The sequence below is a fragment of the Hypanus sabinus genome, chromosome 8 (genome assembly GCF_030144855.1).
Source record: "Hypanus sabinus isolate sHypSab1 chromosome 8, sHypSab1.hap1, whole genome shotgun sequence".
NCBI classification, from domain to species: domain Eukaryota; kingdom Metazoa; phylum Chordata; class Chondrichthyes; order Myliobatiformes; family Dasyatidae; genus Hypanus; species Hypanus sabinus.
The window spans coordinates 79,700,720-79,724,780 of NC_082713.1; the positions used below are offsets into that span (position 1 = coordinate 79,700,720).

The window sequence follows — 24,061 nt, forward strand, 5'->3', positions numbered from 1 at the left end:
AATCCTGCAAAATGGTGGTGAAGGCATCAGGAGTGTGCTGTTTCATGCATGTTGATCACATCATTCAGGTCATCTACAGCAGTGGTTCCCAATGTGGGGCGTACGCCCCCAGGGGGTAATTTGATTTTTAAGGGGGGAAATTCGAGAATGAGTTAATAACAGTGAATTTTTTCTAGTAAGTCTGTGTGAGTATGAGTGTGTGTTCGAGTTAATACATATGTGTATATACAGTATGCATACATAAAAATACTTGTGTGTATGTACATGTGTAATTGAGTACATACTGTATATATAGTGTATCACCATCATTACAACCATCAAATGGCTTTCATAATTAAATTAATGAATTGACTGATGTAGGAAGGAACGAATGAACAAGTCCAAACGCGTAAGAAACTCGTACGAGGTCGCACCAATGCTGCTTTTTGCAGTAGCTTTTGGTTCTTGGTGGTGTGAAGGTGTGTACATTGCATCATCTCTTTTAAACGGTGTATCTGTCTTTGTATGCTGTAGAAATGAATTGGCATTGTTTTATTTATTATTATTCATATTATTATTTTAATATCACTTCATGTTCTTTTTTTTTACAATTTCTTAGTAATTTCTTCCTCAGAACTTTAACAGTCCTTCGGTTCTTTTATTTTTCTCTTTCATGAATGCCATGTTCTTTGGAAGCTTGTTTAAACCAAGTTAATGGTCTTTTAGGCTTCCTCCAGGTGAACAGGAGTTCACTTTTTGAATAATAAGAATTATATATCACCACAGGGGGCATCAGGATTTTAGAGGTGATTAGGTGGGGCATGGCCAAAAAAAGGTTGGGAACCACTGATCTAGAGCCTGCTTGACATTGGCTGCAGTGGTTAGTACCTTATTCCTTTAAGATTGAGGGGAGATTTGATAGTGGTATACAAAATTATGAGGGGTATAGTTAGGGTAAATGCAAGCAGGCTTTTTCCACTGAGGTTGGGTGGGACTACAACTAGAAGTCATGGGTTAAAGGTGAAAGGTGAAAAATTTAAGGGAAACTTCGTCACTCAGAGGGTTGTGACAGTGTGAAATGAGCTGCCAATACATGTGAGCTCAATGTCAATGGTTAAGAGAAGTTTGGATAGGTACATGGATAGAAGGGAAGGAGGGATTTGATGCTGGTGCAGGTTGATGGGACTGGGCAGTTTAAATGGTTTGGCACAGACTAGGTGGGCCAAGGTCCTGTTTCTGTGCTATACTTCTCTCTGACTCTCATAATGAAATCCACCACTTTTCCAGCCACTGAAGTCAGTCTAACTGGCCTGTTCTTTCCTGTTTTCTGCCTCCCACCCTTCTTAACCAATGGACTGGCACTTGTGATTTTCCAGTCCTCCAGAACAAATCCAGAATCCAGTGATTCTTGAAAGATCATTACTAATGCCTTCAAAATCTCTTGAGCTACTTTTTTCAGATCCATCAGGTGACTTGTCTACCAGCCTCCCAACCACCTTTCCCTTAGTAATCGTGACAATACTCACCTTTGTCCCCTGATACTCTCAAATTTCTGGCATACAGCTGGTGTTTTCCACATTGAAGATTGATACAAAATACTTATTCAGTTTGTCAGAACTTTCTTTGTCCTCTATTACTCCCCCTCTGGTGTTGTTTTCCAGTGTTCCATTTTACATGCTTGCCTCTCTTCTAATCTTCTGTGTTTTTTATTATATTGATTCTTTTATATGATTGGCTTGATCTTTCATCTTTACTCTCCTTATTGCTTCTTTAGTTGCCTTTACTGGTTTTTAAACACTTCCTATCCCTCTAGCCTCTACTAATTTTTGCTATGTTGGATGCCCACACTTTTGCTTTTATGTTGTTTTTGACTTCCTTTGTCAGCCACAGTTGCCTCATCCTCCCTTTAGAACGTATCTTCTTTAAGAAAAAATGATTCCCTGCTTTCTGAACTGCCCCCAGAAATTCCGGCCATTGCTGCTCTTCTGTCATCCCTGCTGGTGTCCTCTACCAATCAGTTGTGGCCGGCTCCTCTCTCATGCCTCTGTAATTAATGTTACTCAACTTTAATATCAAAACATCCAGTTCCAACTTCTCTCAAACTGGCCGGTGACTTCTATCATACGATGATCATTGCCTCCTAAAGATTCCTTTTACCTTAAGCTCCCTAATCAAATTTGGTTCATTACACAACACACAATACAGAATTGCCTTTTCCCTAGTGAGCTGCTGTAAAAAACCACCCCATCAGCATTCAACAAATTCCTTCTCCAGCACCCACCTAATTTTCCCCATCTACCTATATGTTGGAATCCCTATGACCATCGTAACATTGCCCTTTTTATCTCCTTTTCTATCTCCGGCTGTAACGTGTACTCCACATCCTGGCTACTGTAAACGTGCTTTGAGACGTTTACAGAAAAAAGTTAGTAACTACCATTCTAATAAACTGAATAACTGCTTGTTTAGCTCTTCTCTGAATTTTTCTTCGGGTTTGTGTTTGATTTGGTCTGAGAATCAATTCTCTAAACTTCATGTTGCTACTACATTTGCCACCATTTGACTGAAAAAGGTCATTACTTACCATGTTCCCATGGCGATTGCCAAACTCCACACCGAAGTAATCCTCCTCAACCAGCCTCAGGTGTTGGCAGATGCAACCAAACAGGATCTTCCCAGTCGCTTTTTGCTGAAGAGGATTAAGGTTAGTGAAGGTTCAGTGTTGATTCAGTGGCAATGAACTCACCAAAAGAACAAACAGATAATAGGAGCAGGAGTAAATCATATGTCCCCTCAAACCTGTGCACAGTTCATCCTAGGCCTTGTTCATCTTTTAAGTCTAATCTCAAATCAGATTTCAGCATCTAAATAACTATTGGTCTCACCTTTGGATACACTTGATAACTGAGCATTCTCGTCCCTGTGAAATAGAGGGCGACACAGAGGTGGGGCAGCTTGCTTTGCTGCCTCATAGCTCTACCAACTCAGTCAGTGACCACCAGGAGAGGTCAGTACAGGGTTCCCCAGTGGCCCTTCCCCTCAGCAACAAATACACACCTTTGGATACCGCTGGAGGCGATGACCCGTTAGAGCATGGAAGCCGCAGCCTGGCTGGTTCTGAGGATCGAGAGGGAAGCACAAAGTTAGGCAGTGCGGTAGTGATCGGGGGATAGACAGGACATTCTGTGGCCTCGAGGGAGACATCAGAATGTTGTGTTGCCTGCTGGGTGCTAAGGTCCAGGTTGTATCAGAAAGGCTGTAGGACATTCTCAAGGGGGAGGATGAACAGCCAGAGGTCATGGTGCATAGGCAGAAAAAGGAAGAGGTCCTACACAGTGAGTACATAGAGATAGGAAAGAGGCTAAAGTAAAGGACTTCCAAGACAGTAATCTCCAGATTGCTCCCTGCGCCATGGGCTAGTACAAGTAAGAATGGGGTGATAGCATGGATGAATGAGTGGGTGAGGTGATGGTACCATGTCAGCAAGTGAACGATCAGACAAGAAAGTAGATGTCAGGGTAAGTCTTGAAAGGCAAAATAGAAATAACAGGTATGATGGATTGGATTGTTTAAAGTGTGTGTAGTTCAATGCTAGGAGTATTAAAGATGATTAACTTAGATCATGGATCAGTACATGGAACTACTACGTTGGTGGCCATTACGGAAACTCGGTTGAGAGAGAGGGTAAGAATGGGTGATTAATGTAACAGGTTTTTCAAGTTTTAGAAAAGATAGAGCAGGTAAAAAAGGAAGGGATGAGTTGCACTACTAATCAGATACAATATGACAGATGCACTCGGGGAGACATAATGGGGGGTGGCGGGCAGACACCGAGTCCATTTGGGTGGAACTCAGGAATAGGAAGGGTGCAACCACACTGATTGGACTGTTCTACAGACCCCCCAGTAGCCACCAGGACATTGAGGAACAAATATGTAATCAGATTAAGGAAATTTGTTTCCTTAATAAGGCTAATGGGATTGTTGTCATGGGGGATTTCAATTTTCAAATGTCAAATTTCAATTTTCCGAATATATAAATATAAATATTGTGTACAATTCTGGTCACCGAATTATAGGAAAGATGTCAACAAAATAGAGCGAGTACCGAGAAAATTTACTAGAATGTTACCTGGGTTTCAGCAGCTAAGTTACAGAGAAAGGCTGAACACGTTAGGTCTTTATTCTTTGGAGCGTAAAGGTTGAAGGGGGAACTTGATAGAGGTATTTAAAATTATGAGGGGGATAGACAGAGTTGACGTGAATAGGTTTTTCCATTGAGAGTAGGGGAGGTTCAAACAAGAGGACATGATTTGAGAGTTGGGGGCAAAAATTTAAGGGGGAATATCTTTACTCAGAGTGTGGTAGCTGTGTGGAATGAGCTTCCAGTAGAAGTGGGAGAGGGAGGTTCGGTATTGTCATTTAAAGTAAAATTGGATTGGTATATGGATAGGAAAGGAATGGAGGGTTATGGGCTGAGTGCAGGCCAGTGGGACTAAGTGAGTGTAGGCATTGGCACAGACTAGAAGGGCTGAGATGGCCTGTTTCCGTGCTGTAATTGTTATATGGTTATATGGTTATAAACTGGGACCTTCTTAGTGCAAAGGATCTGGGTGGCACAGAGTTTGTTAAGTGTATCCAGGAGGGTTTCTTATTCAATATGTGGACAGTCCAACGAGAGGAGGGGCTGTACTGGACCTGAGTTGGGTAATGAGCCTGGACATGTAACTGACCTTTCAGTGGGCGAGCAGTTAAGGAACAGTGACCACAACTCCTTATCTTTCAGGATAGCTATAGATAAGGATAGGCATGGTCCTTGTGGGAGAGCTTTAAATTAGAGTAAGACAAATTACAAGGGCATTAGGCAGGAAATAAGAAGGATAAGGACAAGTTAGTGCCAAGAGGAGTGGCTCAAAGTCCCGAGGAACTGCTTGGGGGAGTGTGTTGAGGTGGTGTTGCACGTGCTTGTGTTTCTGGTTCCGGCAGGTTACAGCAAGGCTGAGCAAGCTGCCGAACTGCTGCCTTTGGTGAGGCAGCTGTGGAGAAATGGATGGTTGTGAAGGGAGAATTAAAGGGAATAAGGAGATAGTGAGGGGACGGATGAATGGAAACTGAGACAAAGGGAGTAAAAGAATAAGAAATGATAGTGGAAAGAGCTTGAAAGTGAGGAAGATGAACAAGTTCAGAGAGAAGGTGTTGTCATAATAAGGTTTAATGAGAAGGCTCAAGGAAACATGAAGAGAATTAACCTATTTGTGCTACCAACAACACTGGCAAATAAGATAGGGGAAACAGAATTTGCAAAAGTCCTTGAAGATGGCAACCTATTGGTAAGAGGTGTGAATGAGGAACAGCTTGAGGAAGCACTCAGATTAAGAGAGGAAAATGCAAGGTGGAATACACAGGATGGGTGGGAGCATGAAGTGGTGATGGATACAAAGGAGTGATCACAGGGTTACCAAAGAGTATAAATATGGAGGAGTTAAAGAGGAATATCAAAGGAGGAAAAGTAGTGAATGTTCAAAGACTGAAAACAACAAAGGAGGGAGTGAAAAGGGAAAGTGAAACAGTATTGATTGAATTTGAAGAAGAAAGAGTGCCAGGGTAAGTGTTCCTGGGTTTCATGAGTTACCCAGTAAGAGTGCATGTGCCGAAACCATTGAGGTGTTATAATTATCAAAGGTTTGGACACATAGTTAAAAGCTATAATAGGCAGAGGAGATGTGCTAGATGTGGGGGTGATCATGAGTGTGGAAAGTGTGGAACAGGAGTGTAATCAAAATGCTGCAATTGTGGAGGAACTTATAATATGTGAGGTTATGAGATGAGAGAATAAAATTCAAGAAATAAGAGTGAAAAGAAAGATCACTTATGCAGAAGCTGTAAAAATGTCAAGAGAACAGAATAATGCTCCTAATGAACAGGGAGCAAGAGGGATGTGAGAGATGCAACAAAGAACAAATGACAGGATTTATGTAGACAAAAAGGCTCTAGTAACATTCATTGCAGGAGTGATTAATAGTACAGCTGAGGTAATGTCAAAAAGTGACAAAATTCAGCTGGTGGTCAAAGCAGCAGTGAACCATTTAGGGTTAGTAGGACTGACATGGGAAGAAGTGAGGGAGAACCTCACTAATCAGTCAAACCAAGAAGTGTCATGGGTTGGTTAACACTCATTATGGTGATTCTTTTGCAATGAAATGCAAGGAGCTTACCAGCCAGTAGGCAGGAATTCAAGACGTTTATTAAAGAAATGGTTGTAAAACCGGATATAGTGTGTATTCAGGAGACTTGGTTGAAACCAACTTTAGACTTTGTGGTATATGGGTATACAATGATAAGGAGAGATAGAAATCTAGGGGGTGGAGGGGGTTGTGCTAGGTTAATCAAGCAAGGCATACTATATAGAGTACTGGAAAAAGGAGATGATCAGGAATACATAGTGGTGGAAATATGGGAGAGAGGGGAGGAAATGGTTATAATTAACTACTACAATCCATGTAAAAGGTTGGATTTGGACAGCCTACTAAGGATACAAGGACAAAACAGACATAAAGTAGTGTGTGCAGATTCAATGCTCACGATTTGTTTACAGATTCAAATGAAAAGGTAATTGAAGATTTGATGGAAGAAAGAGATTTGGTGTGTATGAATGATGGTAGAGGAACAAGGATAAACACAACAACAGGAACTGAGTCAGTATTAGATATTACTTTAGTGTCTAATACCTTGGCTGGCATCAGTAACTGGGGAGTTCGGACTGCTTTAACGGTAGGCAGTGATCACTACCCAGTTTCATGTTCAGTGGGTGAAAGAGTTAAAGTAAGATCAGGTGGTGGAATCCCAAAGTGGGCATTTGGAAAAGCAGATTGGGGTAAGTTTCAGAAGTTAAGTGAAGAAGCATTGACAAAAATTGACATTTCTGGAGATATAGATGAATTAAACAGTCAGGTGACTTCAGCAATTATATTGGTAGCAGAAAGATCTATACCCAGGAGTAAAAATAGGATGAATATAAAACTGGTACCATGGTGGACAGAGGAATGTTGTCAGGCTGTAAAAAACAGAAATAGAGCATTCAGACTAGTTAAAAGAACCCATAATATGCAGCATTTAATTCAATATAAGAAGGCACTGGCAGTGGTGAGAAGAACTATACGTCAAGCTAAAAGGGCAAGTTAAAGGAATTTTTGCAGCAAAATAGGAAGAACAATGCCTGTGGGAGAGGTATGGGGAATGATTAAGAGGATGGGGGGAGATAGAAGGGATTGGGAATATCCAGTAATGATATCTGAGGAGGAAACAGCAGTCTCCAGCAGGGATAAAGGTTGAGATCATGGCCAAGTCATTTGTACAGACACACAGTTCAGAAAATTTGTCTGAAGAAGGGAGAAAGAGAAGGGAAAGAATAATGAGTCAACACCCAGGTGTGTTAAACAGAGGGAAGAAACTGATGATATATATAATTGATGAACCATTTACGTCGGCAGAGATGATGAGAGCAATAAAGAGATCAAAACCAACCACCCCAGGGAAAGATCTAATATGCTATGTTATGCTAAAAAATCTAGGAGAAGGAGCACCCTTGAAGTTACTGCATCTTTACAACAGAGTGTGGGAGGAGGGAAGATTACCAAGTGCATGGAAAGAAGCAGTAGTAATTCCAATCTGGAAACCTGGCAAGGATCCGTCAAAACCCACTAGCTACAGGCCAATAGCACTAACATCAAATATATGTAAGGTAATGGAAAGGATGATAACTGAAAGATTATCGTATGAGCTTGAGAAGAGAGGAATGCTGGCAAGTTATCAGTGGTTTTAGGAAGGGAAGGAATTCCATGGACTCAGTGAGAAGGTTAGAGACTGAAATAAGAAAGGCCCAGGCAAATAAAAAGTCAGTAGTTGCAGTGTTTTTTGACATTGAAAAAGCCTATGACATGACATGGAAGGAAGGATTGTTAATTAAACTGCACAAGATGGGAGTTGGTGGGAGAGTTTTTAATTGGATAGAAGATTTTTTGTTTGGTAGGAAAATTCAAGTTCGGATTGGGTCAGAATTATCAAAACAGTACATAGTGGGAAATGGCACACCTCAGGGTAGTGTGATTAGCCCGTTACTTTTCATCATTATGATCAATGATGTCTGCACAAAGGTACCAGTGGATATAGGTAGGTCACTGTTTGCGGATGATGGGGCCTTGTGGAAAAGAGGTAGGAACACGGAGCATATAATCAGAAAGCTACAAGGAGCAATTGATGAAGTTGTAGAGTGGGATTATGATTGGGGATGTAGATTTTCAGTAGAAAAAAACTCAAAATGTATTTTTCACTAGGAAAAGAATTGAGGTAGGGAAGAAGTTAAGGATGTATTGGATAGAATCAGAAAGGGTTGGATCATTTAAATTTCTGGGAGTTATATTTGATTAACATGATTAACATGGGCAGAACATATCAGGAAATTTGATGAGAAATGTAAAAAAGTAATAAACGTGATGAGATGTTTGACTGGTAGGGAATGGTGAGCAAGTTGTTCAGCATTGAAGAGAATGTATCTGGCTTTAGTAAGATCTGTGTTGGATTATGGAAATGTAGCATATGGATCAGCAGCTAGGTCTCTTATAAGGAAACTGGATGTGATTCAGGCTCAGGTTTTGAGAGTGTGCAGTGGGGCTTTTAAAACATCACCAGTATCAGCCCTGCAGGTAGAATTGGGAGTAATGCCTTTGGAGCTAAGAAGGATGCAATTGATGGCAAACTACTGGGCTAATTTGCAGGGACACAATGGTTCTCACCCTGCAAAAAGAGTGTTGCAGGAGTCCTGGGAAAATGGGAAGTTTCAGAGGAATAACGTTAGTCGGGTAGGGAATGATATCGCTAAAGAATGTGAAATGTTTGATCTAAGGATAAATCCTTAAATAGTTTATCCGGTTGTAGCTCCATGGAAGCCGGTATGGCCTGATGTAGACTGGCATTTGTTAGAGGTAAAAAGGAAAGGAAAATATAAAACTGATTTGGTAAGTGCATTTAACTGTCATGTGATGGAAATGTATAGTGATTATACTCAGATTTATGCAGATGGTGCTAAGGAACCTGAGACAGGAGTGACAGGGTTTGGGGTGGCTATACCAGCAAAAGCAATCGCAATCAGCAGAAGAACATCTGATAAGTTAGGGGTGTATACAGTGGAGATGATGGCAGTGTTGGTTGTGTTGCGTTGGTTGGAGAAAGCGAGACCAGTCAAAGTGTTGATATGCTCAGATTCATCTTCAGTTCCAGCAGGTTTAAGGTCTTCTCACTCAAACAGCTGGCAAGATGTACTTCATGAAGTCCTTCAGTCAGTCACAAGAGTTGCAAATCAGGGAGGTCAGGTTAAATTTCTATGGGTTCCAGCTCACGTAGGGGTGAAGGGGAATGAGAGGGAGGATGAGTTGGAAAAGAGGGCGTTAAAGAAAGAAAATATAGAAATGCACATTAGTATCAGTAAAGCAGAGGGGGGAAAGGGAGTCATTTATATCAAATACAAAAGAGTGTTGCAGGTACTAGGGTAGGTAGTAGATACAGAAGAGAGGAAACTGTGTGGACTAGGTTAAGGCTGGGGCACTGTGCCCTAAGCAAAACATTGAAAATGATAGGGAAACACCAGGCAGGATTGTGTGAGCAATCTCAGGACGAGGAGTCAGTAGAACATGTAGTTCTGAGTTGCAGGAAGTATGGGATACAGAGAGAGAGAGATGATGAGAATTAATCTAAGGGAATTGGGGGTGCAGGAATTCACATTAAAAGGGTTACTGGGCATGGGGGAGAGAGCACAGGTCAGGGTACTTGTAGCTTTCTTAAGGATACAGGGTTTTTTTTATAGGATATGATGGATAAGCAGGAATAGGTTACTAGGATGGTGTGTGTGTGTGTGTGTAAGAATTTAGAATGTAAGTCTATCGTCTGACCCAGACTCTGGAGCTGCTGAAGGTGGCAGTAATGCACCATTAAGCTGAGTGCCAACTGCCATAAAACAAGAAGAAGGAAGGAAGGAAATAAGATGCGTTGCCTGGGAACACCTGCTTTTCTGGTGAGTCCACATCAGACATGTGCAGGATGTTTAAAGATCAATTGCATAGAATACAAGAAAGTCACGTTCCTGTTAGAAGGAAGCATAGGGATAGAAAGATGCGAGAACCTTGGATATCTAAGGAGGTGATGAATTTAGTCTAGAAGAAAAAGGAGAAGTGTGTAAAGCTTCAGAAATTATGATCAAACAAAGAATATAAAGAAACCAAGGAAGAACTAAAGCAGGGGATTAGGAAAGCCAGGAGGGACAATGAAAAGTCCTTAGCAAGTAGAATTATCATGAATCCCAAGGCATTCTATACACACATCAAGAGCAAGAGGATGAGTGCATGTAATGGGCTGCCGGTGGCAGTGATGGAGGTGGAAACATTAGGGTCTTTTAAGAGACTCCTGGATGGATACATGGAGCTTAGAAAAGTAGAGGGCTATGGGTAAGCCTGGGTAGTTCTAAGGTAACAACATGTTTGGCACAGCTTTGTGGGCCGAAGGGCCTGCATTCTGCCATAGGTTTTCTATGTTTCTATGTTTTTTATAACTAGGGAGAGGGTGGGACCATTCAAGGATAAAGAGGGGAACTTTTACTTGGATGTGGAAAATGCGAGTAAGGTATTTAGTGAGTACTTTGCTTCAGCAAAGTACCAAGGATCAAGGACAACGGTATGGAGAAACAGGAGATCAATACTGAGTGTATAAATACATTAGGGCATTTAGAGATCAAGGAGGAGGTAGTGTTATGGTTCATGATGAGTATTAAGATGGATAGGTCCCCAGGGCCTGATGGGATTTACCCCATCAGGGCAAGAGAAGAGATTGCTGGGGTTTTGACTGATGTCTTCTCTCTCCACAGGTGAGGACCAGGAGGACTGGTGAATGGCTGATGTTGTACCTCTATTTAAGAAGGGAACAAGGGAAAATCCTGGGAACTATAGACCAGTGAGTCTCATGTCATTTGACAGGAAATTGCAGGAGAAAATTCTTGGGGATAGGATATACTGTATGAGCATTTGGAAAGCCATGACCTTATTAGGGAGAGCCAGCATGGCTTTATGTATGGCAGGTCATGCCTTACCCACCTGACTGAGTTTCTTGACAAGGTGATGAGAGAGATTGATGAGGGTATGGCAGAGGATGTTGTCTACATGGAGTTTAGTAAGGTGTTCGACAAAGTCTCTCATGAGAGACTAATCCAGAAGATTACAATGCATGGGGACTATGGCTAATTGGCTGCTTGGATTCAGAACTGACATGTGCATAGAACACAGTAGATAGTGGTTAAACAGACTATTCAAGCTGGAGGTCTGTCATTAGTGGAGTTCCACAGGGATCTGTACTGGGACCTCTCCTGTTTGTGATGTGAATAAGTGACCTGGAAGACAATGTAGATGGGTGGTTTAGTAAGTTTGTGGATGATTCCAAGACTGACGGAATTGTGGATGATGTTGAAGACTGGCAAAGAATAGAGTGTGGTATAGATAAGTGGCAGATATGGGCAGAGAAATGGCAGATGGAATTTATCCCAGATAAATGTGAGATGTTGCATCTTGATAGGGCAAAGGCAAGGGGACAGTACACTGTTAAGGGCAAAATCCTTAACAGTTGCTGAGTAAAGAGATCCTGGGATCCAAGTTCATAGCTCCTTGAAAGTGGCTACACAGGTCGATAGGGTGGTTAAGAAGTCTTACGGTAATGTTGCTTTTAAGAGTTGAGACATTGAGTTCAAAAGTCAAGAAGTTATGTTACAACTTAATAAAACTCTGGATAGGCCGCATCTGGAGTACTGAGTACCCTACTATCCTACTATAGGAAGGACGTTGAGGCTTTGGAGAGGGTGTAGAGAGGTTTACGAGGATGCTGCCTGGTTTAGAGGGCATGTGCTATCATGAGAGGCTGGATAAACTTGTGTTGTTTTCTTTGGATTGGTAAAGGCTGAGGGGAGATGTGATAAACACTTATAAGATTCTGAGAGGCATAGATGGAGTAGACAGGGAGTATCTGTTTCCCAGGCAGAAGTGTCTAATATCAGGGGGCATGCGTTGAAGGTGAGAGGGGTTGGGTTCAAAGGCTAAGCTTTTTGCTCAGAGAGTGGAGGATGCCTGGAATGAGCTGACTATTATGGTGGTAGAGGCAGATACATTAGAGGCATGTAAGAGACGTTCAGATAGGCACATGAATGAGAGGAAGATGGAGGGATATGGACATGATATAGGTAGGAGGGTTTTGTTTTTGTGGGGGGGTGTTCAGCACAACATTGGGGGCTGGAAGGCCTGTTCCTAGCTGTACTTTCCAGTGTTCTAACTCAGGTTCAATCCTGACCACTGTGCTGTCTGTGTGCCTTTTCCACCTTCTCATGTGGGCTTCGCTAGATGTGCTCCAGTTTCTGAGCTGCAGATTGGTGGGTTAATTGACTGTGTATGTTGGTGGGCATAAAGATGGAATTGATGGGAGGGGTCTAGATTTGACACTATGGGCCAAATGCCATCCTTCTAACTCATAAAGAAAATATGAGGGTTCCATCCCTCTGCACAGAGGACAATGCAAGACTTTCTGATGGATTTTGAATCGATCAATGGCTAGGCTCTTTTTCACGACCATCTAAGTTGTAGACGTAAACTCCCCAGCTTCTGTGTGCATTCCATATAACATATAACCATATAACAATCACAGCACGGAAACAGGCCATCTTGGCCCTCCTAGTCCGTGCCGAACCCTTAATCTCACCTAGTCCCATCTACCTGCACTCAGCCCATAACCCTCCACTCCTTTCCTGTCCATATACCTATCACTGTAAACAGGGAAGACTGTCCATTGGAGTGTTTATTGAACCTGAAGGTTAGATCGGAAGTATTTCATCACCATTTGAGGTGACATCATCAGTGCGCAATTGAGAACATATGAACGTCAGCTAGCCATAAGAAGACGTGATCCTCTGTCACTTATCTCAGTACATGAAGACCAAGGAGACAAGTTCAGCTGGGAAACCACAGAAATCCTGGCAGAAGCACAAAACATGAATGGGAGACTCTATTACCAAAAGTATTGAATTGGACACAGTTTACAAACCTCTGTGCCTGTGGGATTGGGGCCAAGGGGTAAACTGCAGGATTAATGCTCCCAATGATGGATAACCAGGGATATGAGCCAACTGAAGTCAGTCATATATCTGGCTGGCCAGGACACAGCAGAGACAAGGGGCTAGTGAGACAGCCAACCAATCAGAACAATGAGTCAGACCAATATAAATGTAAACACTCCACAGAAACAACACTCAATTGTGCACTGATGACATCACCTCGACTAGTGATAAGACATTTGTGATTGAGCCTCCTGGCTCAGCAAACTAACAGCTAATCCAAGCTGCCAATGTTCTCTTTCATTTCAAGGAAAGACGGTTACACACACAGTTTTATAGGAAATTCCTCTAAAATGCCTTGAACTACCACATAACAGTACCCATTATTGACTGAGCATGTCTGCCAATGTCAGCATGCATTCACTCATAGACCAGCTCACCATTGAAAGTTTGCACTCACTTGATCGAGAAAAACACCGATTTCTTCATTAAATGTTGATGCAAAAATTTTATCCAAAATCTTAGCTCGACAACTTGAAAATATTTTACCATCTATTATATTACATGACCAGACAGGATTTACTAAAAATCATTATTCACATTCTAATATACATCGGTTATTGAATGTGATATATTCACCATCCAAAAAAATAGCAGAGTGTATATTATCCTTAGATGCAGAAAAAGCCTTCAATAGGATTGAGTGGAATTATCTTTTTAAGACCTTAGAAAAATTTAGTTCTGGGCCTAATTTTATTTGTTGGGTTAAATTAATTTACTTGTCTCCTACAGCTCAGGTTATTACTAACTCCCAAATTTCTAAGCCCTTTAAATTACAGCGGGGAACTAGACAAGGTTGCCTTCTTAGTCCTTTACTTTTTGCTTTAGCTATAGAACCCTCAGCAATAGCATTTCGAGAATCTAAGGACATTTCTGGTATACTAAGGGAAGGTATGACTTATAAAGTTTCGTTATATGCTGATGATATTTTACTTTTTATCTCTAACACTGAAACTTCTTTACCTTCGGTTCTTTCTTTAATTTCCCAGTTTAGTTCTTTTTCAGGATATAAGCTGAATTTACATAAAAGTGAGCTATTTCCTTTAAATGACCTAATGTCATCAAATGCCAAATTTCCGTTCAAAGTTGTTACAAGACAATTTACATATCTAGGTGTAACAATTACTAAAAACTTCAAGAATTTATTTAAAGAAAACTTAAACCCCTTATTGAATTATGTGAAAGAGACGCTTTCTAAATGGTCTCCTCTTTCTTTATCCCTAATTGGCTGAATTAATTCAATTACAATGAAGATACTTCCTAAATTTTTATATCTTTTTCAGGCCTTACCTATTTTTATTCCTACTTTGATTCTTTAGATTCAATTTTAACATCTTATATTTGGAATAATAAACAGCTTGTTTAAATAAAGTTTACCTACAAAGAAATAAAGAGATGGGTGGATTAGCCCTACCCAATTTTAGGTTTTACTATTGGGCTGCCATAATAAGGAATATTACTTTCTGGTCCTATTATATTTATCGTAAAGATTGCCCATCATGGGTCTCCTTAGAAGTTAATTCTGTAAAAAATTCCTCTATTGTCTCTTTTCTTGGATCATATTCTTCTTTTTCAGCAAATAAAATAACAGATAACATAATTGTTAAGCAAACTTTAAAGATTTGGTTTCAATTTAGGAATTTTTTTGGTTTAGCGAATTTTTCATTATCATCTCCCATCCTCCTTAATTATTTTTCTTATCCCTTCCATGAGTGACAAAGTCTTTAAGGATTGGGATTAACTAGGTATTAATTGTTTTTGGGACCTGTTTATCTCAGGATCTCTTGCTTCATTTGACCAATTGTCAAATAAATTTGCACTCCCAAAAACACATTTTTACAGATACCTTCAAATTAGAGATTTCTTACTTTTCCAATTCACTACTTTTCCTATAGGTCCTGATAAAAATTTACTGGATGATCTTTTAAATTTAAAACCTTTTGTTAATGATTCTATTACCGGTATCTATAACTTGTTAATTGATTCTAGACAAGACTTTTTAGATAAAATAAAAAAAGCTTGGGAGGGTGACCTAAATTGTCAGATTTCTGATGATAGATGAAATAAAATTCTTACACGGGTTAAAAAATCATCTTTCTGTGCTCGTCATTCTCTTCTACAATTTAAAGTATTTCATAGTGCTTACATTTCTAAACAGAAGCTGTCCAGTTTTTATCCAAATGTTTCTCCACTTTGTAATAAATGCAACTCTGCTGATGCCTCTTTAATTCATATGTTTTGGTTTTGCCCTAAAATTGAAAAGTTTTGGCGGGAAGTATTCCATACCTTCTCATAACTTTTTAGGGTCCAATTTGACCCAAATCCGCTTACTGCCTTGTTTGGTATTATTGCAAATGAAGATATAACTTTAAATACTCCTAACCTACAGGTTTTAGTTTTTACCTCTCTTTTAGCAAGAAGAGCAATCTTGCTTAAATGGAAGGAGTCTACCCTTCCTACACATCTTTAGTGGCTATGTGTTATTATGTCGTATTTAAATTTAGAAAAGATCCGCTGCTCAGTCTTAAATTTGAAACAATATTTTTATGATATATGGGGACCTTTCCTAAATTACTTTTCCAATTTATAAAGTTTAACAGTGCACAGACTTTTATGCATATTTTTATCTTCTCTTCTTCAATGAATTTGTTTTTTTTTTCTAATTATCCATAATCATCCATCAACTTTTTTCTTTGGTAGTTGGTAGGGGATTGACTTTTTTTATATAAAAGATTTCTTTTATGATGTATGACCTATCTTTAAATTTTTGATTACAGAGTGGTATACCTTTATGTGTTATGCTATAACATTTTGATCAATTTTATTACAATATATGAATGTACACAAGTTATGTTGAGATGTATCTTTGTGTTGCACTCTGTAAATCTCTTTTTTTTTCTTCTGAATAAAAATATTGTAAAAAGAAAGATCGAGAAAACAAGCACAATTCCTTGCCAAGGTGCAAGTAGATGGAGACATGGAGTTCACAATACATCTTTGTACTGGTTTGCCTTCACCTGACCTGGCCAGTAGAAAAGGGATGGACATGTCTAGGGTCAGCCAATCAGCTGCTGTCCCTCCAATGAGTCAGAGGCTACAGCTGCATCTCTATGTTGTGAGTGCCCCTCCTGACCATGGCTCATCTGAAAGTATCATCTTTTCATAAAGATCAGCTTTATTTGTCACATGTACATCAAAACATACAAAGAAAGATGTTATTGACATCAAATCAAATCAGTGGGGATTGTGTTGGGAAGCCCTCAAGTATCACCACACTTCCGGTATCAACGTAGCATGCCCACAACCCACTAACCTTAACTGTCCATCTCTTTGGAACATGAGAGGCAATTGGAGCACCCAGAAGAAAGCTACATGGTCATGGGAGAACATGCAAGCTCCTTACAGACAGCGGCGGAAATCATAGCCGATCTTACAGCTGGCGATGTGCAGTGGGGTGCTAAACGTGACACTACCCTGCTGCCTCTTATGAGATGAGATGACAACAATAGAGACTGTGGATGCTGGAATGTGGAGCAACACACAAACCGCTGAGGGAACTGAGGGAGTCAGGCTGTATTTATGGAGGGAAGTAGAGAGTTGATGTTTTGGGTCAATACCCTTTAGCTGGTCTCATAAGATGATGATGGCTTTGGCCTTGGAAGCAGTATTCAGTTCATTCCCAGTAAGTCGCTGCTCTCTGAGGAAAGAGCACAAAATGAGGCAATATTAATAACGAGAGGAGCCTCCAGAGAAAAGTTCAGGGTTCTCCTAAATTGAAAAATTGAAGAAATTCTCTGAGCATTGTCAGTTCAATAATGGGCTTAATGATGCACTGAGAGATCATTTAGTTTGTAGAATCTTACAAGAAAACATTCAAAACAGCTCCAAATGGAAGCACAACTCACATTTAAAAGAGCAGTTGAAATAGCTGTATCAATGGAAACAGCAGATAGAGGTGCAATTGAGTTGTAGTCAGGAATGAAAGTGAACGTGAACAAAATTACAAAGAAACCAGCCTGGCCGAACAAATTAAATTACCATTAAGGTAGGGGTTCACGTACACTACACCAATGCAGATGAAAAGGTGAAACTTGCAGGAAATGTAACAAAGTTGATCACATAGAAAGAGCATCTCAGGTAAACAAAAACAAATGGACTGAACAGGGAAGAGAAAAAGATTAAAAGTCAAGTTGCAGTTTCAAAAAGAGCACTGCGTTTGAAAACTCTGAGAATGTTAAGAATGACACATAATTGTGTAGCCTTGAGATTTACACTGTGAAAGCTAATAGACAAGTAATATGGCTTACACCAGAAGTGAACAGCAAATTAATTCAAATGAAATTGGGCACTGGTTCAGCTATTTCAGTCATTCCACAAAACAGGTTTAAATGGCATTTTAAAGTGTGCAGATATCCGAATGAGTATTTATACTGGTGAAAAGATGACTCCTGTGGACATGACATTTGTAACAGTGAAATACAACAACCAACAAGCCACATTGGGCTTGCATGTGGTAAAAACAGAAAGACCAGCATTGTGCAGATCTGAGTGGCTGAGACAACTACAGCTTGATTGGAGAGCCATCCACCATTGGCACGCCACACCCTCTGAAATGAAACTAACTGAAACTGAATTAAGAGAGGTACTGGATGATGCCACAACTGTCTCCATGCCGTCCACCATGAACCTTGCCCCAACAGGGGACAAATAGACTTTGGTGCCAACCTCTGTGCCACTGGTTAGAAAGCATATTGGACCAAGAAAGGATCATGCTGCTCAGAGGAATAGGGAAAGTGATGAAAGCAGTGGTCGGACTTACACAGTTTTTGTAGGTGACATATCTGAGAAAGCTTTGATATGTTAATCAGGCAGTTACTTGTAAAATGTGGCTTGGTTTTAAGCAGGAAGAAAGTTCAAGGAGCTTCAGGAAAGTTGCAAGTATTCTGCTTTTGCGAGCATAAAGAACCAAAATCTACTTTGTGTTCATGAAGGTTGTTGCTGAACTTCAAGTGGGAGACAAAAAGCTACTTGTAAAAGTAGGTGCAAAAACCTAAGCCCAGCTGGATGAATGGACAGCCACAAAGAAAGGAGCCAACGGAGATAAAAAAAACAGAGAATTTGCCAGATAATGTTGTGGATGAGGAAACCAAGAGGAGAGATCTGATTGTAAAGGGAGCAATAGAAGGATTAATAAGAGAATACTCCAGTGAACTAAATGCACTTCCCCTAACTAACTAGAAGAAGAAAAGAAAAGAGAATCAATGTGTCTAAAACTGTCATAATCACGTACTGCAGACTCAGAATCAACTCTTACAACCATTACTGAGGAGCTTCCAGAGTCTGAGATTGTTTCACAGCCACAAGACTCAGCTGCCAAGCAGAGTGATCCCTCTTGTAAGGAAAAGCGTTATCCCACAAGAGTAAAAAAGCCACCACAGCTATTAAATCTTTAGGCTGGAAAGGAGCAATATAAAATTTACTATGCTGTGGATGTCTGTATAGAGGTTGCATTATATAGAATACTGGGTATATCGCTGGGATGCATTCTATATTGCATTGGAGTTTAGAGCTAAGCAGGAAGGAGTGTTCTGTATTTAATATTTCAATAGTGTTTAATATTGTAAATATATAGTTTGATTAAGCATTATTATTCATTTAAATAATTCATTACACATTATATGTAAAAATATGTGAATTGCATAGGTCACAATGCTACCACATGATAAGTGCATGCTTTGCTTAAAGTAAAACCCGAAGTTAGATTCACATTCCTAGCTCAATCTTTTCTTTGCATTTAGATTTATGTTACAAAACATAATACTAGTATTATTGTTCACTCACTTATGTAATAATGTTAATTGCAAAATCAGAGCCAGCAGTGTCAATCCAATGCAATCCTGCCTGGTTAATTGTGTCCAAACCAGGGAATACTCCAGTATTAATTTTTTCTAAATCACTCTGGTTAATTTGCAAACATTCATCCAGAATCTGACATGGCATGGTGTGCGTGTTGTATGTGGAGAGATTGTGTCAAAGAGGTTCATATTACCTGCAGTTTAGAAGGAGAGAGGATCTAATAGAATATTGCATGATTCTGGCAGAACTTGGCTACATCTGGTGGAGGTAGCAAGGATTCCCCTAGCTCATGTAGTCTAGAATGAGGGAGTTACCACCTCAGGTTACAGCGTTAGACATTGTGGATTGTAAAGGTGGTAAATCGGTGGAATTCTCTGCTACAGGGGGCTGTGGAGGCTAAATCATTGAATCATTAAACAAATAACTTTATCGATGCAAAAATGCACTGGAGAGCATGAGGAGAGTGCAGAAATATGATGTTGATTTCAATGCTTAGCTAATACCAATTGTGCTGTGCATTTCACAACTATTTTCTTTTATCTTTGTTCTCACCCTCTAAATTCTCCCAGATAACCTTATCCTCATGGTCAGCATCTACCCTTCCTGTAGTTACCAAGCTTCTTCTTTCAGTTTTGCACTCCTGGTGGAAGGGCTCTGACCCGAAAGCTTGTTTCCTTTCCAAACTATCCTGCTGAGTGTCTCCAGCATTTTCTACTTATATTTTAGATATTAATTGTTTTGAATAATGGAGTGGCTTGACAGGGACAAATAGTTTACCCTGGCAATTTCTTTCAATTCTGCACTGTGTAGCCAATCTAATTCTCTGTAAAGCATTTTTTTCCCACTTTTTTCTAGTTCTTTCCCATCATCTCCACAGGCAATGGCATCTGACGGGCAGAATAATAATTGCAGCCTGAGTAGATTCTGCTGAAGTCTGACCACATGCAATTAAACATGGGTGCAGACTTACACGGCCTTATAAGGGACATCGCTGGATGATGTCTTTTGTCAGAGAAAGCAAAGCTAGGGTAGGATGCAATGAACATAATCCAAATCTATCATTGCAATTCTTGTTTTATTTTGCAAAAAAAACTATATTTAATTCAGCCAGTAACTGTCTTCGCATAAAATCGCTGTAGCCATGTTTAGTGAGCCCACCTGCATTGGGTGCTAATCCAACTAACCATTAATGTGTCTAAATGAATAATAACTATAATTCCCTACAAATCAAGGGAGGGTGTTTTAGCAAGTTAACAACCCTTCAGAGCTGTTTATCAGTAACCAACCTACACCAGGTGCTACTGCCACTGAATACTGCAACCTACTTTCCCTGCATAAGTTCACTCCCATTTACAAAATAACTCCTCAAACAGTTCAAATGTCTAATTGTAATTTTATTATGGATAGTTTTTATTTCCAGAGAATTGTTTCACAGCAGTTAAAAACAACTATTTTTAATGCAGATTGGAATGCCTAATTTCAATCTTTCTTGTATTTGCAAGAATGTTTACATTTTTCGGATGATTCCTGAATCTCATAAAGAAGTTCCTGTTGTACAAAACCATAAGCAGATCCCACCTGGAGTTGCCCAATCTGAAGGATGAGTTAGCCTTCTGGCATGTTTCTGTGCAGAATCTCTGATTCTACAACTGACTATTCTTGTTGGTCAATACAGACCAATACACAGTAAATATACTGTGGCACATTTAGTGTCTCTGAGAGACTCAGGTCCCAGTGTGTAGGCTGTCAGAGCAGTACACTCTCAGGGCTACTACCACTTGGACAAGCCATTAAACTGGGCTCAGGTTCCCAAAGGCAGATGCACATACTGTAGCGGTTAAATTACTTGAGTACTCCATTGGGCCCTTGACTAATAATCCACAATTCCAAACTAATAATCAAGAGACCTGCTTTTAAGTTACACCATGGCAGCTGTGGCATTCAAAAATTAGTCAATGATCAGGAATTTCAAAGGAGTAAAGAAGCATCTAGCCTTGGTAGTGGTGAACTGGATTGTTCAGGAAAAACCCATCAGCTTCACTCATGTCCCCCAGGAAGGGAGATCGCTCACCCTTGCAGTGTAGCCCGAATGTGACTCTATGCTCAGATTAATGACATTGATCATGAAATTGCCTCACCGGCCGTTCAGTCAAGGACAGTTTAGGATGCACAATAAGTACTGAGAAGTGATAGACTAACCAAAAAAATCTACACTGTAGGGAGGAGGAAGCAGTCAGACTTATTTGTGTCAGCAGAGCGTGTTGGAGCAGCTTACATTCATTCTGCTAAGTTATTTAGCGACAGTGAGGTGGAAACATACAGGTACTCTGCTGGTTGTTTGGACATGATCTCCCCACCCATTTTGTTCCATCTGTCCTTCACCTCTCCTCCAGTGGTTCCTGGTATCAGTTTATTATTTATTAGATTCCAGCTCTGGTAGTCCTTTGTGTTCTTGATAACACTCTCTTAGCTCCCTCCACCTTGTACCTCCCCTCCCCCTCAACTGGGTCCACTTGCATTTATTTTCTTCCCTGTACCGCTGCTCCCCACCAAAGCTTTGAGTCACATTCCAGTATAACCTGATTGGCCCCAGAATGAACAATTTTCTACTTCCCCACCCACTACCTTCCCCTCCCCAACTCCTACAAAATCAGGTCTCTAACAGAAGACCTGGTGAATTTGCCCAGGTAAATTCCACTCTCAGTTAGATTTCCTCACCTTTCTCAAGAAAAGCTGCAAAGAACTTAAATAGTGACAACTTGGGTAAAACATCTACCTGTCTCCTGGACAAAGTATATCTGTGGAGTTACACAAAGATTAGGCAGAGAAACAGGTCCACAGTGCCGGCTACAGTGATTCCTGGCTTAGTGTTAGTGGTCCCACGAAATTTACTCTGCTCGGCTCTGCAATGAACTGAGGCTGTGGCCTGCATCAGCTGCAGTGATGTCTGGCTTCATGCCTTTTGTAAAACTTGAATTCTGAATTCTATTTGCTTACTTTTATTGTTTTCATGATAGTTTTTCTCTCTCTGTGCTCTGGGTATTTGATCTTTTTAACGGGTTCTTTTGGGGTTTCTCTGTTTTGTTTTACCTGTAAGAAGGCAAATCTCAAGGTTGTTTAATGTATACATACTTTGATAATAACATTACTTTGAATTTTAAATTATTTACATTAATCCTATGTTGATTCCATTTATTTTAATTCTCCCCATATTCTCATCAGGTTAGGCCACATTTGTTGGAGGAGAAACAATCAACATGCCATATCAAAGGCCCTTGGTCAGATCAGTTCTGCGGCCTGACCTGCCGTGTATTTCCAGCATTACCTGTTTTTTTTATTCTCATTAACTCAATCACATCCTGCTGCTCACCTATACATGAGGAACAATTAACAGCAGCCAATTAATCTAACAATCTGCATGCCTTTGGGATGTAGGGCTTTACTGGAGTACCTGAGAGAAATAAATGTCATCACAAGAAGAACATGCAAACTCCAGGCAGGCAGCTCTGGAGGTTAGGATCAAAGCCAGATTTTTGGCATGTTGAGAAAGAATCTCTGATATCCTGTGGTGTACTGTGCCTCCTTTCAAAGCCCAGCAGCCATAACTTGGTTCTGGTTCAATATACAGTATTGTTAGTTCATCTGGCCAGTAATGCTGAAGCCTTATGGCTGGGAATTACCGAGACAATAATATTTATCCACTTAAAGCCTTCAACATAATGGTAGAAAAGAAAATTGCCCTTTGTAGCATTCAAAGATTTATTGTGAATTGTTTCAGGAGGTGGGCTTCAAAGAATAACATAAAGGAGAAGATGCTCTCACTTTGGCCTTGCAGATGGAGACCACAGGGTTGTTGGGGCATGGGATTTTGTGAAGATGCCTCTATGTTCTGTTGGTCAAAGCAAGCATTAAAGGCTTTGAGCTCATCTGGGAGAGGAACCTCTCACCTTAAACCAAAGCCCTTTAGTTTTAGATTTTCCTACTGTATGAAAAAGATTGTGACAATTCACTTCATCTATGTCCCTCATGATTTTATAAATCAAGAGGGGCATCAATTTATACTGGAAAGGACACTCCTCAGCCTCCTATGTTTCAATCTCAGCCTATTCAGTCTCTCCTTATATCTCAAGTTGTTCAGTCCTAGATGTATCATTGTGACTGTTTTCTGCACTCTTTCCAGCTTAACGTATCTTTCACACACCTGGGAAACCAGAACTACACGCAATACACCAAGTAGGGTCTCTCCAACATCTTAATGTCTCATCTCTTGTACTTTGACCATTGAAGACAAGCATGCCAAATGCTTTCTTCACCACATTGTCTACCTGTGTTTCCACGTCCTTGCACCTCTATCTCTCCTCATTTTACAACATGACCATGCCTTGTCATTCACTAGGTAAGTCCAGCACTGGTTTAATTTCCCAAAACATATTGACCCTGCATGTGTTCAAATTAAGTCCCAGAGGCTAAGCTACTTTAATTTTGGACAAAGGGAATCTATCAGAGAAGCAAGAACTGGATGAACATAGGCCATTTGTAATGACTTTGTACATTCTCCCTGTGACCACATGGGTTTCCTCTTGGTGCTCTGGTTTCTCCCCACATTCCAAGGACATGGGTGAAATTGAACTCCACCTGCATTTCTCAAGCCAGCTCTGCATCCTTGGTATAGGTTAAAAGGTCGGTCTACCATTGCTGTCTGGAGGTCCTGTACTGTTCTATGTTCTATGCTCCTATCAATGTCCTGTTGTCATGTACTGTACGACAACCTTCTACACTATCCACAACACCACCAAACCTATTTTTTTTCATTTGTAATTTTAAGGTGATTTGAAGAATGTATAAGGGGGCTGTTAGAGGTAGGATTTTTTACACGGAAAGTGGAAGAATACATTTTCCTAGATGATTATTGGTCAGGAGATGGTTAAGAAAACATCAGAAATATGTTCATGGCTTGAAGTCACAGATGTGAATCTTAAACCCAACAAAATATTAGCAAGGAAGAGCATCACCAAAAGACACTTAATCCATT

General features: G+C 40.3%; 1 protein-coding gene across 1 annotated transcript in view; it reads right to left on the reverse strand.

The window, feature by feature from the left end:
- Positions 1 to 24,061, reverse strand: part of LOC132397642 (FERM domain-containing protein 7-like) — an 85,127-nt gene that overhangs the window by 55,461 nt on the left and 5,605 nt on the right. The window contains 2 exon segments of the mRNA XM_059976412.1: positions 2,564 to 2,668; positions 3,037 to 3,096. Of these exon segments, the coding sequence (XP_059832395.1) occupies positions 2,564 to 2,668; positions 3,037 to 3,096 (165 nt within the window).